Source organism: Hyperolius riggenbachi, chromosome 6 (genome assembly GCF_040937935.1).
Source record: "Hyperolius riggenbachi isolate aHypRig1 chromosome 6, aHypRig1.pri, whole genome shotgun sequence".
NCBI classification, from domain to species: Eukaryota; Metazoa; Chordata; class Amphibia; order Anura; family Hyperoliidae; genus Hyperolius; species Hyperolius riggenbachi.
In genome coordinates this window covers 319,520,611-319,535,859 of record NC_090651.1, presented here as the reverse complement: position 1 = coordinate 319,535,859, position 15,249 = coordinate 319,520,611, and the positions used below count along the sequence as shown (strand labels likewise).

Sequence of the window (15,249 nt, the reverse complement as noted above, 5' to 3'; positions counted from 1 at the left end):
CTCCAGCTCCTGTAGTACATCTGCTCCCTCAATGTCTTTCCGGTCCCTTCCATTGTGCCGCGGTGAAGTCCCCAATCTTGCTGAGTTACAGACAACTGTACAGGCGCTGCTGCGAGCCACGCGCCTCCTCCATCGCACTCCCATAGCGAGGAGCTTTCTGAGCAAGCGCAGTTACAGTGCATGGGCAGAATTCTCCCAGCCACAGGAGCGCAATCTAGTGTTGCACATGGCCAGGACAGCGCATGTGCAGTAGTCCATGACTGAGCTGACAGCGGCACAAAGAAGGGGACCGTGGGAACATTGAGGGAGCAGATGGAATACAGGGAACTGGAAGAAGCCCCTGACACAGAAGACCAAGGTTCAAATCTCGGCTCTTCCTGGATAGTAAGCCAGCACCTTTACAGTAAGGAGACCTTGGACAAGACTCTCTAACACTGCTACTTTTTACTGAGTGCGCCCTAGTGGCTGCAGCTCTAATGCTTTGAGTCTGTCAGGAGAAAAGTGCAATATAAATGTTCTGTGTCTTGTCAGTAAAAATCCTTTTCTCCCAATCGTCCCAGGTACACTTTAAGACCTCTACAACTTGTTATCTCTTTTTAGCAGAGATGGGGTCTTAAAAATGCCCACACTTACTTCTTATAAACCACGAGTCCAACCTTATGTATACACATGGGTCCCTATTTAATTAACTTTTCTTCTGAGTTTTCTCACAGTAGAGATTTTCACCTTTTTAATAACATACCCTTTAAGACCCCAGAAAGCAAGGAAATACTCACAATAAGCTATTATTACTTTATGTAGTAAGATCTGTCTCCTGGGAGAAAACTCTGGAGAAAAGTTAATAAATTGGGGCCAAGATTTCTATGAGGTTAAAGGGTTACTTAATTAAAAACAATTTAACAAAAAAAACAGTTTAACTTACCTGGGGCTTTTTTCAGCCCCCTGCAGTCACCTGTGCCCGTGCCGTCCTTCCGAGACCCTGCAGCCAGCAGCGGTGACCCCCTCAAAGCTGGCCAGTCGTAGCCAGACGAAGGCTAATGCTCATGTGCGGCCCCGAGCTGCGCGCACCCTGATCGCCCTTGTCGGGAACATTCTGTGCATTTGGAGTAGCGATTTTCCCGTACCACGCATGCGCTGAACGCTGCCATGCACGGGGATGCGATGAGAAGGTACGTGGCCGGACAGCTTTGAGGGGGTCGGCGCTGCTAGCTGTAGAGTCACGGAAGGGCAGCGCAGGCACAGAATGACTGCAGGGAGATGCAAGAGGCTCCAGGTAATTTAAACTACTTGTTTTTTGTTTGTTTGTTTCTTAAGATTTCTAATAAGAGTGATCTGCAGTTAACAAGTGCATTGCGTTGTGCTGCATAAAGTGATAGGAAGTTTGTGCATAGGGTACCTGGAGTGACATGGAACATGATGCCATCAACATGTGTATGTAAAGTCCCAATCCTACTTAGAACTATTATGCAGGAGAACAGAGGCGCCAAAAGAATAAAAGGAAGCTAAATGAGCTTAAAAAACAAATTCTTGGTAAATAGAGGAGGTAGTGGTGGACTTACCTCCTCCAAGTAGACACACAACGACTGTAGTAAAGACAGTCAATATATTTTATTTATGAACTCCAAATATGCAACGCGTTTCGCAGGTTTGATCCCGCTTCATCAGGCAATAACGACGGAGCAATAGCATATGTGGTCAGTAGAAGAGCCAGGCACCTCTATCTACTTAGAACTAGCTTGTGTTCCTTTATTCTTTATTCTCACTGTAATTGCTAAGAATCTAAGGCTCTACGTTATTGTGCACAGAAACTATGTGCTATAAATGAGCCTTATTTGTTGTAGTCACAGATAAAACCAGCCTGGGAAAAATGGTGATGTTTCCGCTTCAACGCAAACCTGAAGTGAAAATGAATGTTGAGAAATATTGCATCTATAATCCTAATCCTAAATAGTAATGGAATCCAATGTATTTTGTATTTAATGGTTAAAAATCAGCATTTCAGGTTTCGACTGTCTCAAGCACAGGTAGTTTAAATAAAGTTTAAAGGGGGGAAAGGCGTGCAAAATTTTTTGCAAACAAAGAATACAGCCCCCCTCCTCCCCCCTCCCCCCAGTTTTAATTAACCCCTTGTCACCCAGGAAGGCTGAGTCAACCTGCATGAGGCTCTGTCATACTAGCCATATCGCCTCACATGGTCCATGATATGGTGGGCTCTGTAAGAAAGGGGCAACAAAGCCTCACCCTCTCCTACAGAGTCCTTGTCCATATCATGTTTTGAGGCAAAAAGGAAAGCAGCGCTCGCAGTGTGTACCTTGCTGGCTGATAGCTTTAAGGACAGGTTTCACTTGGTTTGTGTGGGCTGAGTGAGGGCCAGTGCACACCAAAAACCGCTAGCGGATACACAAACGCTAGCAGTTTTTGAAGAGGTTTTTCAGAGCGATTCTAGGCATGTTTAGAGAGATTTTCTAAACATGCCTAGAGTTTTTTGGAGCGTTTTTGTGTAGCAGATTTTATATTTTGTTACAGTAGAGCTGTAACTGAACAGCTTCTGTAACAAAAACGCCTGGAAAACCCCACTGATCTAGCGCTTTTCAGAGCGCTTTCCCACTTTCCTATACTTTACATTGAGGCAGAAACACCTAAAAAAACCACAAAAATGCTGCAGGACCCAAGTTTGCATTTGGGGAAAAAACAAACCGCTCTGGTGTACACCAGCCCATTCACTTTCATTAGCCAAGCGCTTTTCCCCCCGCAAGCGTTTTTAAAAACTCTCACAACCGCTCTTGGTGTGCACCAGTCCTGAAAGATGTGACAGCCGGTTGTCGTGTTTGTCCCCTTTGTGGCCGGGTACCAGGTTCTCGGTTCCAGTCAAGTTCTCCATTGGGATCCAGGTTCTTCAATGGAAGTGAGAGGGCTGCACAATTATGCCGCATCTCCTCCTGTAGGAGGTGCTTGGTGCAAGCGGTGTGTGCAACAATTGTTACTAAGTTTATTTTAGTGATAGGCAATAAACAACGCATTTTACACCTATGGTTCATCAGGTTATCTAGCGGCTCTTTAGGTGGACAGGAAAGTGAGGCAGTACTGTCGTGGTGCTGAAGGACAGCTCCATGCAAAAAATGCCTCGCTCCTCATCGCACGGGACACCAGAGCATTGTTCAGGTGAATAGCTAGTATTTGCCTGAGTTATGCTCTTAATGCTCGGATTAAATTTGCTGGTAAATCCTGAGCAATGTTAGGTGATAAGCAGCTTGCATATTTTGAGCTTCTTATCACCCCAAATTGCATATGGCCCCGGATTCTTAACTCTTACAGTGAGAGAAATGAAAGAAGGAATGCAGACTAGCTGTAAGTAGGATTGGACTCTACAACATGTTTACATACATGTTTACCTCATCAGGTTACTTCTGGTATCCTTTAGGGCAGTGGTCCTCAAACTAAGGCCTGCGGGCCGAATGCGGCCCCCTGAGGCTTTTTCACCGACCCCCACTCTCAAAATCTATTACTTATAGGTGCGGTCCACTGCATCTTTAAATATCTGCGACCCACATATAGAATAGCAGTGCTGGCACCACCCATCCACATGGGTCCAATTGGACTGCAGGTTGTCACCTGGGTATGCTTCACTGTCTGTAGCAAAGATGTTCTTCGGGGCCACATGAATGGCTGCTGCTGGGAGTTCTCCTCTGGAGGAGTTTTCCTCTGCGTTGCAGGACATACTATCTGCACATGCTGTGCTGGGGGGCATAATAGCAGATTTGGTTAAATGGGAGACATAGGGGCTGCCCAGGTAATAGTTTAGACTACCTAGACTCAATGTAATGTTTTCTACATTTCATGTGTACTCCGGCCCCCCAGCAGTCTGAAGTATGTTGGCCTGGCCCTTGACCTGAAAAAGTTTGGGGACCCCTGCTTTAGGGCCTGTGCAGACTACTGCGCTTTTAAAAACGCATGCGATTTTAAAAGCGCAGCAGTGTGTACAGGCCCTAAGGGTAAGCATTGCAATAATTATTCATAATATGTGCTCACTAACAGCACACTGTAGAGGACCTGTTTGTTCATTACTATGCAGTTTGGCTTGTAGCTTGTATGTACAGCATGTGCCTAGTCAGTAATGGCGGACAGAGTGTGTGTTGGGAGCCCATGCTGGAGCAGCAGTTGGAGAGCAGTAGGGAGGCTACCTGCAGCATAAATGAAAGGATCTTTAGATAAGGACGTCATGTGTGCACTTCTGATGATGGCCGTATTCTCTGTCTCTCTCCCTACAGTTCTTTGTTGTGCTGCTGATCATCTTTCTTCTTGAAATAATCAGCCTGATCCTGTTCTTCGCGTACAACGACAATGTAAGTGCTCAGTTCTGCGCTCTGTCTGGCATGTAAGCAACGTGATTACACTAGAGAAGCACTGCAGCCCAATCAGGCAGCCTTCTTGTAGCTTCAGGGGTCTGAAAACATAACCATGTTAGTTAGAGGCACTGTAGTAGTAATGCAGCAAATTATCCAGTATACTCACGTTTATGGTCATATTCCTGGTTTCAGCATCAGAAACACTTCCTATATCTGTATATTGCTGTATATTGAATGTAACTTCCCCTCCCAGTGATGGTTAAAGGAGCACTATGGTGAAAAATTGTAAAATGTATAATATGTGCAAACATTTACAAATAAGAAGTACGTTTTTTCCAGAGTAAAATGAGCCATAAATTACTTTTCTCCTATGTTGCTGTCACTTACAGTAGGAGATAGAAATCTGACGGAAGTGACAGGTTTTGGACTAGTCCATCTCTTCATGGGGATTCTCAGGGATTTATTTATTTTCAAAAGCAATTAGTGAATGGCAGTTGCTCCGTCCAACTGCTAAAAATCTGTGTAGGGAACAGGAAAGCTGGCCAGCATCATTGTTTAAATCCTTTTTAGGGAATATCTTTATAAAGAATCAAAGCTTTGCTGAGAATCCCCTATAAAGAGATGGACTAGACCAAAACCTGTCGCTTCTGTCAGATTTCTACTGCCTACTGTAAGTGACAGCAACATAGGAGAAAAGTTATTTATGGCTCATTTTTAAATTTTACAATTTTTTGCCATAGTGCCCCTTTAACCTAGGCTGTTTAGCTATGCAGAATTCTCCTCCCAGAGCATTTCAGGAGACCAGGCATAATTTTTACTGGCTTCAGAATTCCCAATAAACAAACATTACGCAGAGATCAACTGACAGGATGTTGCGGCCAGTGATACATTTCAGGAAGTAAATCAGTGAGAGGAAAGATTTTACAATGGGCATACACTGACTAAATTATCTATAAATTAACATTGGGGGGGAAAAAAGGCAATTTTATTCATTACGTTCTTTTCACTACAGTTCATTTTTCATGTCTATGTCCAGGCAAAGAATGTTATCAATTTAATATCTCCCTCCTTTCCCATATGGTCAGCAATATATGTGTCAGTTTCCCAAATTATTCATAACTCAATCCCTACCATGTTCTGAGGAGGACCAGAAGTCCAAACAAGCTGTCTACATGTGAGGTTGATGTGGCTCTATAAAATGTAAAGCTATAGGCTTGCTAGACACCAGTGGTTCTGGATGCAAGGCTGGCTTCAGCGGCATAAAGAGATCATTTGCATATTCAGTAGTGGTGCATTGTGGGTAACCACAGATGTTCACTTAAAGCTGAATTATCGCAAGTACCTTCTGTCTTAAGAAGGCAAATCACACCAAGCTGGATATGATATAATCTATTTCTGCCATGCAGTTCATACATTTGTCCAATGCTAGGGTTATTACATAGGCCACAATTTGATATTGCACATTAACTGATAATAAATTGATGGTCTCAGTTCAGATTTGTCCATGAAAAGGAATTCTGCAAGCATTATTTCAGGGTTTTGTTAGACATTTGTAACTGGAAAGACAGCTACAGCTCAGAATTAGTAGCAGCACAATGCCTACTGGATGTATAGGTTTGGTAATTATTGCAACTGATTACTCCTTCAGAGTTGCAATGCTTCCTGCTTTGTGCAGTGGAATACTCATACAGAAAGAGGGAAGCTACTAGGGCATTTCTGGGAAGGATGTGTTACAGACAGACTATGAAAAGATACTGGCTTAATATTTGAAAAAAATAAATGCTGTTTTGAGCTTATTGTAGAAATGTGTAGATAATTAGATTTTAGTAACTTTCCATTACAGATTCACTTGTGTAGCAATGCTATATCTCTTAATGTTTAAGGAAGGTGGATTATCACTTTAATGACACTAAGAAATCTTTTCCCCGACAGTTTCACAGTTATGCCCAGGATGACCTAAAGAAAGGATTAAAACTCTATCAATCGAAGGATAATCTAGGACTAACAAACGCGTGGGACATAGTGCAGACTGAGGTATGTGCAGCGTATGGAGGCCCTTTTGTAGCTCTGATATTGCTGCTCATTGTTGAGTTGATGCAGGATTATGCAAATGTATGCAAAATGATGCTGCTTAAAAGGGACCAATCAAATCCCCCCGCCCCCAAGGTGGAATGCGATTGGTCAGTTTTCAAACTGGATAAAAAAATCAATACATTGCAAAAGTAAAAAGTTGAAATATAGACGTTAGATCAAGAAATGATTGCTATTTGCCTCGTAATTAGTTCATGTTGTTTGACCCACCCTGAGCTTTGCAGCGCTGGAACGAGGAGACCAGGAGAGGAACGGGAAGGGTTTATAGACCCCAGAGCCTTCCTCCTCCTCAGGTAAGTATGTGCTTTTTTTATTGTAAAAAACGCTTCATGTTCATTTTAACCACTTCGGGGCCAGCACCCTCTGCCCCCTTAAGGACCAGAGAGTGCTGAAGGGTGCTGGTCCTGTAAACCGCCGCTTCCTGACGAATCACCGCTAAAATCCGCCGCTCCCGACGAACACGCCGCTCTGTCCCCGCCGCAGGCTGCTCTCTCTACCGTCGGTATGACAGCAGAGCGCTGTGCGCCGGTCAGGAGCCGCTTTCATTGGCTCCTGACCCTGTCATTCCATGTAAGCCAATGGGAACCGCTTACATGAATGACAGGGCCAGGAGCCAATGAAAGCGGCTCCTGCCTGGCGCACAGTGCTCTGCCGTCATAGAGGCGGCAGGGCAGCACATTGCGGCGGGGGCAGAGCGGCGGAGACGGGCGGGGGCGCTTGGTGAATGGGACGTAGAGTTTACGTCTGGTCAGGACCGCAGCTCCCCCTGCCCGCCGTAGATTCATACTGCGGCAGTCCGCTGGTAGGTTAAGGCTAGGGTCACTGTTGGTAAACATCACAGGCGTTTTCCACAACGCAAAAAAGCACATAATGCTTTTCAATGCACAATCGCAGTGCACTGGGAGCATTGTGCGGTTTTCCGCAGCTGGAAAGAAAAAAGCCGGCACTGCTGCGTTTTATCACACAACACGTGCGATTTCCTATTTCTAACAGTCAGCTATTTTCAGTTTACTGTCGGCCAAGAATGAAGGTTCGGCCGCTGGTGAACGCTGCCATTTTTTTGCCGCCGCAAGTGTGACCCTACCCTAAAGGTGCTTAAAATGGAGCCATGAACGGTGATGCAAAATACCTAAGTAGTAACTGGTTTTGATTTTTGTTGCCCTATTTTAAGACACCAGCATGTCATTTCTAGTATCAGTACATAACATGTTACTCTATGTTTATACTGATAGTGCACTGATCCCTGTTTGAAAAATGTACTTCTAAAATGTTCCCACTGCATTTAAAGTGTTAGTTCTCCTTTTCTTCACTCCGAATTGTCCCTCTGCACTCCTCATCCCCCTTGTGCAGATCCTATCAACGGTTTAGCAAATATATAGTATGGGAGGACGGGATAGTCAGAAAAGAGCTTTTACAGAACACAACTGGAGTGACATGTCGGCTAGAATCAGCAATGCAAGTATATTGCATTATTGATCATGGCCTCTTCTGAAGACATGTCATCCACACCTAAGCAGAAGAGCACAAACACTTTCATAGGCCCATATGATCAGGCGCGGAGCTAGGGGGGGGTCGGGGTAGGACAAGTGCCCCGGGGCGCCTGGTCCCCAAGGGCGCCCTCCGCCTGGCTGAGCTGCGGGGTTTTTTTTATTTGTTTTTTTTTTTTGGGCGGGTGAGGGGAGCAGCGCAGAGAAGAGGGAGAGCTGTGCGGACGGTGGGGAAGGGGGGCCATATCCCCCCTCCTTCCCTCACCTTAGGTGCTCTCTCCCTCCCTCGCTGTCCCCTCCAATGTCCGGGTGGCTCTTGGCTGGCAGCGGCGGGCGGAACTCACCTCCGTCTCGCTCCAGCGCCGGGCGGAAGTTCGGGTGCGCAGCCGCTGCTCTGGTCTGGACCAGACCAGAGTAGTGGCAGATCCATCCGGCGCTGCGACGAGACGGAGGTAAGTTCCGCCCGCCGCTGCCAGCCACCCGGACATTGGAGGGGACAGCGAGGAAGGGAGAGCAGCTCTTCTCTGCGCTGCTCCCCTCCTGCTGGGGAGGGGGACACCTGACCTGGCTACCTACTCTGGGCACATATACCCCTGCCTACATATACTGGACATATATCCCTGGCTACCTACTCTGGGCACATATACCCCTGGCTACCTACTCTGGGCACATATACCCCTGGCTACCTACTCTGGGCACATATACCCCTGGCTACCTACTCTGGGCATATATACCCCTGGCTACCTACTCTGGGCACATATACCCCTGGCTACCTACTCTGGGCACATATACCCCTGGCTACCTACTCTGGGCATATATACCCCTGGCTACCTACTCTGGGCACATATACCCCTGGCTACCTACTCTGGGCACATATACCCCTGCCTACATATACTGGGCATATACCCCTGGCTACCTATTCTGGGCACATATACCCCTGGCTACCTACTCTGTTCACATATACCCCTGGCTACCTACTCTGGGCACATATACCCCTGGCTACCTACTCTGGGCACATATACCCCTGGCTACCTACTCTGGGCATATATACCCCTGGCTACCTACTCTGGGCACATATACCCCTGCCTACATATACTGGGCACATATACCCCTACCTACATATACTGGGTACATATACCCCTGGCTACATATACTGGGCATATATACCCCTGGCTACATATACTGGGCACATATACCCCTAACTACATATACTGGGTACATATACCCCTGGCTACATATACTGGGCATATATACCCCTGGCTACATATACTGGGCATATATACCCCTGGCTACATATACTGGGCACATATACCTCTGGCTACATATACTGGGGACACATACCCCTGCCTACATATACTGGGCACATATACCCCTGGCTACCTGTTCTGTGGACATCTCTACCCCTGGCTACCTGTTCTGGGGACATCTATACTGCTGGCCACCTATTCTGGGGACACCTATAGACCTGGGGCTACCTATTTTTGGGGAAGCACTGCTGTCAGATTGAGTGTATTTTGGGGAACTGCTGCCAGGTGAGAGGTGTCTACCATATTAAGGGGGCATTCTGCCTATTTATGTGAAATGCTGTCTATTTATGTGCCTCATGACTGCTGAATTTGTCTTGTTGGGGGCCTCATGGTTACTGAATTTGTCTTGTTGGGGGCCTCATGATTTGTTGGGGGCCTCAAGATCGCTGAATTTGTCTTGTTAGGGGCCTCATGATTGCTGAATTTGTCTTGTTAGGGGCCTCATGATTGCTGAATTTGTCTTGTTGGGGGCCTCAGGATTGCTAAATTTGTCTTGTTGGGGGCCTCATGATTGCTGAGTTGGTCATGTTGGGGGCCTCATGTTTACTCATGATTGCGGAATTTGTCTTGATGGGGGGGGGGGGGGGGGCTCATGATTGCTGAATTTGTCTTGGAACATGCTGGAAGGTACATACTGAGGGAGGGTGGGTGAGCGTGAGCCTGCTAACCTCCATGTACATTTGAAGGGGCGTGACCAAATGTGGAGCACCCATAACCACGCCCACATTTGGTCACGACCCTTCACCTTAGGGGGCGCATTAATAGTCTTTGTCCCCGGGCGCTGAAAACCCTAGCTACGCCTCTGCATATGATGCAATGAGTTGTGTGTTGTTTGGCAGACATCAATCTAGTACATTTATACTAGGTTTAGATATAATCTCCAAGCTTCTCAATGTTGCTAAGCAACATTATGCTCCCCTAATGCAGCTTCTCTGTGTTGCTAGGCAACATTCTAAAAATCGTATCTCCTCACACTCTGCAGATCACAGTGTTGTGTCTTGTCTAAGAGAACTTCAGTCCCACGTCAATCAGTTTAGAAATCCCAAATGAATCTGTTTCCTATGAAAAGTGCTGCGATGTAAAAGGATACGAAAATCTGTAAAACTAATGTTCAGAGTATTTATATTATTACTGCCAGCAGACCGTGTAGCTCTGAGGCACGTGAATTAAGTGAAAAACTCCTGTGCATAGGGACACCACAAAGTAAATTTAACCAGCGTTCATGGCTTGAAAATAAATGTGTTCTGGTATCTGAAATGGCGCTGTGTGCAGCGATTTGTCTGTAGTACTACTACTGCTACAGTATGTTTTAGAGCCAAGCCCCCATGAACTCCGGGGTAAGATGTAATTCAGCTTCCAGCTATTGCTGGTGGCCAAATTACAAAGCTTTTATAGTAATTTAGGCTCCCGTCTTTTGACTATGCCCAAATTACTGTCTGAGCGTCACTTTAGCCTTAATTGCTATTACAGCCTATGGCGGCGCCAAAATCGCTGGTGTTGTTTTTCTTTGATTCGGTTGCTAGGATATAGAGGTGGAATGGTATTTATGTTGAGATGCAGAGGTTTATCTTGGATTTGGGGGGTTGCTTGGACATAGAAGGATAATGGTATGTTATCTTGAGGTAGACAGGTTTGCCTTGGATTTGGAGGGTTGCTAGGACATGGAGGGAGAATGGTATTTTATGTTGAGGTGCAGAGGTTTATCTTGGATTTGGGGGGTTGCTAGGGCATAGATAGGGAATGGAATGTTATGTTGAGGTAGACAGGTTTGTCTTGGATTTGGGGGGTTGCTAGGACATAGAGGGAGGACGGTATGTTATGTTGAGGTAGATAGGTGTGTCTTGGATTTGGGGCGTTGCTAGGGCATAGAGTGAGAATGGTATGTTATGTTGAGGTAGACAGGTTTGTCTTGGCTATGGGGGGTTGCTAGGATATCGAGGGAGAATGGTATTTTACATTGAGGTGAATAGGTTTGCCTTTAATTTGGAGGGTCGCTAGGACATGCAGTCCTGGCCAAAAGTTTTGAGACTGTCAAAAATATTGGAAATTAGAAAAGTTGTCGCTTAAGTTTTTATAATAGCAATTTGCATATATTCCAGAATGTTATGAAGAGTGTTTAGATGAATTGCATAGTCCTTCTTCGCCATGAAAATTAACTGAATCCCAAAAAAAACCTTTCCACTGCATTTTATTGCTGTCATTAAAGGACCTGCTGAGATCATTTCAGTAATCGTCTTATTAACTCAGGTGAGAATGTTGACGAGCACAAGGCTGGAGATTATTATGTCTGGCTGATTGGGTTAGAATGTCAGACTTGACATGTTAAAAGGGGGGTGATGCTTGAAATCATTGATCTTCCGTTGTTAACCATGGTGACCAGCAAAGAAACGCATGCAACCATCATTGCATTGCATAAAAAAGGCTTCAAAAGCAAGGATATTGTGGCTACTAAGCTGCACCTAAATCTACAATTTATAGGATCAAGAACATCAAGGAAAGAGGTTAAATTCTTGTTAAGAAGTCTTCATGGCACCTAAGAAAGTCCAGCAAGCGCAGGATTGTCTCCTAAAGAGGATTCAGCTGAGGGATCGGAGTGCAACCAGTGCAGAGGTTGCTCAGGAATGGCAGCAGGGAGGTGTGAGCGCATCTACATGCACAGTGAAGTGATGACTTTTGGAAGATGGCCTTGTGTCAAGAAGGGCTGCAAAGAAGCCACTTCTCTCCCCCAAAAAAAAATCAGGGACAGATTGATCTTCTGCAGAAAGTATGGTGAATGGACTGCTGAGGACTGGGGCAAAGTCATATTCTCCGACGAAGCCCCTTTCGATTGTTTGCGGCATCTGGAAAAAGGCTTGTCAGGAGAAGAAAAGGTGAGCGCTACCATCAGTCCTGTGTCATGCCAACAGTAAAGCATCCTGAGACCATTTATGTGTGGGGTTGCTTCTCATCCAAGGGAGTGGGCTCACTTACAATTTTGCCCAAAAACACAGCCATGAATAAAGAATGCTACCAAAACACCCTCCAACAGCAACTTCTTCCAACAATCCAACAACACTTTGGCGAAGAACAATGCATTCTCCAGCACAATGAAGCACCATGTCATAAGGCAAAAGTGATAACTAAGTGGCGCATCATAGCGCACCGTACTGCTGCGCAGCGCATTTGATGTGAACAGCAGAGGGCTGTCTATACCCTTCTGCCATTTTTGCATGTTTCCACGTCATACGCGCTTCCAAATTCGCACGGAAGTGCGTGTGATGTGAACGAGGTTTAAAGAGAAACTCCAACCAAGAATTGAACTTTTTCCCAATCAGTAGCTGATACCCCATTTTACATGAGAAAGACAATGATTTTCACAAACAGACCATCAGGGGGCGCTGTGTGACTGATTTTGTGCTGAAACCCCTCCCACAAGAGGCTCTGAATACCGCGGTACTGCTGGCAAACTGCCACAATGTAACAATGTTCAGAGACAGGAAATAGCTGTTATTAGCTGTCTCTAACAGACAGAGCAGCTAGAAACAGCTAAATAACCTGCCCACAGTAACAATGTCACCATGTAATAAATGTCAGAATGTGAATCTGGGAGAGGAAAGATTTTACAATGAGCAAACACTGACTAAATCATTTATACATAATTATGGTAAAACATGAAGCACTTTTTTTACTACATTATTTTCACTGGAGTTCCTCTTTAAGTATATGACTAAAAGTATTAGAAGCAGAAGATCAGCTGGATAGCCAGGTAACTGGTATTGTTTAAAAGGGAATACATATGGCAGCACCATATCGATCTCAGTTCACTTGTCTTTTAAAATTCCTAAGTGTTGGCAGTTAAGAGATTTATTTTATGTTACATACTTTCAATCAACAAGATTGTAGTATGCAAATTAGAGGAGTTGAGGAGTCGGAGTCGGTGGAATACTAACCTGAGGAGTCGGAGGATTTTTGTACTGATTCCTCAGCCCTGGCTGCTAGGACATGTGAGAATGGTATGTTATGTATGGTATGTTATGTTGAGCTAGACAGGTTTACCTTGTATTTGGGGGTTGCTAGGGCATAGGGGGAGAATGGTATGTTATGTTGAGGTAGACAGGTTTGCCTTTGATTTGGGGGGTTGCTAAGTCATGGGGTGGGGATGTTATTTTACATTGAGGTGGAGAGGTTTGTCTTTGACTTGAGGGGTTGCCAAGACTTAGAGTGAGAATGGTATGTTATGTTGAGGTAGACAGGTTTACCTTGAATTTGGGTGGTTGCTAGGGCATGGGATGGGAGGGTATTTTACATTGAGGTAGGCAAGTTTGCCTTTGATTTGGGGGGTTGCTAGGTCATAGAGGTGGAATGGTATGTTATGTTGAGGTGGAGAGGTTTGTGTTGGATTTGGGGGATTGCTAGGACATAGAGGGAGAATGGAATGCAGTGTTGGGGGGTTGCTAGGGCATAGATAGAGAATGGTATGTTATGTTGAGGTAGACAGGTTTGCCTTAGATTTGATGGGTTGCTAGGTCATAGAGGTGGAATGGTATGTTATGTTGAGGTGGAGAGGTTTGTGTTGGATTTGGGGGGTTGCTAGGACATAGAGGGAGAATGGTATGTTATGTTGAGGTAGACAGGTTTGCCTTAGATTTGATGGGTTGCTAGGTCATAGAGGTGGAATGGTATGTTATGTTGAGGTGGAGAGGTTTGTGTTGGATTTGGGGGGTTGCTAGGACATAGAGGGAGAATGGTATGCAGTGTTGGGAGGGTATTAGGACCTGGATAAGGTGGACAGACGGATTATCAGCTTTTGCCAACAATATACTGCAGAGTGCTGACAGCTCTGGTGTTGTAACTATTGGCACAGAAGAGGAACTGTCTAAAGGACAGGATTACATGTGCTGCCTGTGGAGGCCTGGTTGCTTTGGATATGGACCAGAAATAAAATTACGTGACAACCCTGTAAAGCAAAGAATCCACTATCTGGGAACTTTAGGTTGCTCGGGCAATAAATTGCACCAGCAGGCAGTGCCCATGTTGACATGCAACAGAATGATTTTTCTTGCAAGTTTACCAGTTGTGTAGCTTAGTACCAAAATGAAGAAGAGGACAATTACCGGTACTAGAAATGGATTCCTATGGGGAATTGCAAGGATCTTATGTTGCCCTCCCATGATCTGCTTGGGGTAGGGAGAGAAAGCTCAGCTTACTCAATACCTTGCTTTGACACCTACATTCAGTGCGTCAAGTACAATATAAAGACTGACAACCTATGGTGAGTCTGCTGTGTACAACAGCAATCACTGGAAGAGGAAGGAATACAGGACTGGAAACAGGAAGCACAGTATAGGAAGAGAAATACAATAGAAAAGGGCTGCAAGGTGGAATAGTGAATAGCACTCTCACCTTCCAGTGCTGGGTCCTTGATTTGAATCGCAGCCAGGGCACCATCTACAAGGAGTTGGTATGTTCTCCCTGTGGCTGTGTGGGTTTCCTTCGGGCACTCCGGTTTCCTCCCACATCCCCAAAATATACAAAAAAATTAATTGTATATGTAGTAGAGAGGAGGACATATACTGCCCCATCCATTAGTCACAGCACCCTCCTGTCACTGCATTGGTGCTTAAACCAGACCTGAACTCAGAACTTCCTCTCTGCTCTAAAAGATAAGCAACAGAATAATAACCTTTAACGTAAATTGGACTTGTTTTTTAAAAAAAGAAAGCAGATACTTACCTAAGGAGAGGGAAGGCTCTGGGTCCTAATGAGCTTCCCTCTCCCGGTGCCCTCGGTGCAGCGCTGGCTCCCCTGTTTAAATCCTCCGCCGCGAGGGACTTTGGAAATCTTTGGGAGCCGAGTACTCCAAAGACGGACGGCTCCACACTGTGCATGCGAGTGTGCACTAGAGGGCGCTCGCACGTGCGCAATGTGGAGCGGCCCGTCTTCAGGAGCACTCAGGCTCCTGAAGATTTTCCAAAGTCACCTTCACCTGGTGGAAGGAGCAGTATTTGACCAATTTAGTCAAATACTGTTCCCGGGGAC

The 15,249-nt window shown here is 45.5% G+C and overlaps 1 protein-coding gene across 2 annotated transcripts in view; it reads left to right on the top strand.

The window, feature by feature from the left end:
* Positions 1-15,249, top strand: part of LOC137521716 (tetraspanin-4-like) — a 181,149-nt gene that overhangs the window by 128,941 nt on the left and 36,959 nt on the right. For both annotated transcript variants that reach the window (XM_068241373.1, XM_068241372.1), the window contains 2 exons: positions 4,269-4,343; positions 6,279-6,380. In XM_068241373.1, coding sequence (XP_068097474.1) covers positions 4,269-4,343; positions 6,279-6,380 — 177 coding nt within the window. The remainder of the gene's footprint in view (positions 1-4,268; positions 4,344-6,278; positions 6,381-15,249) is intronic.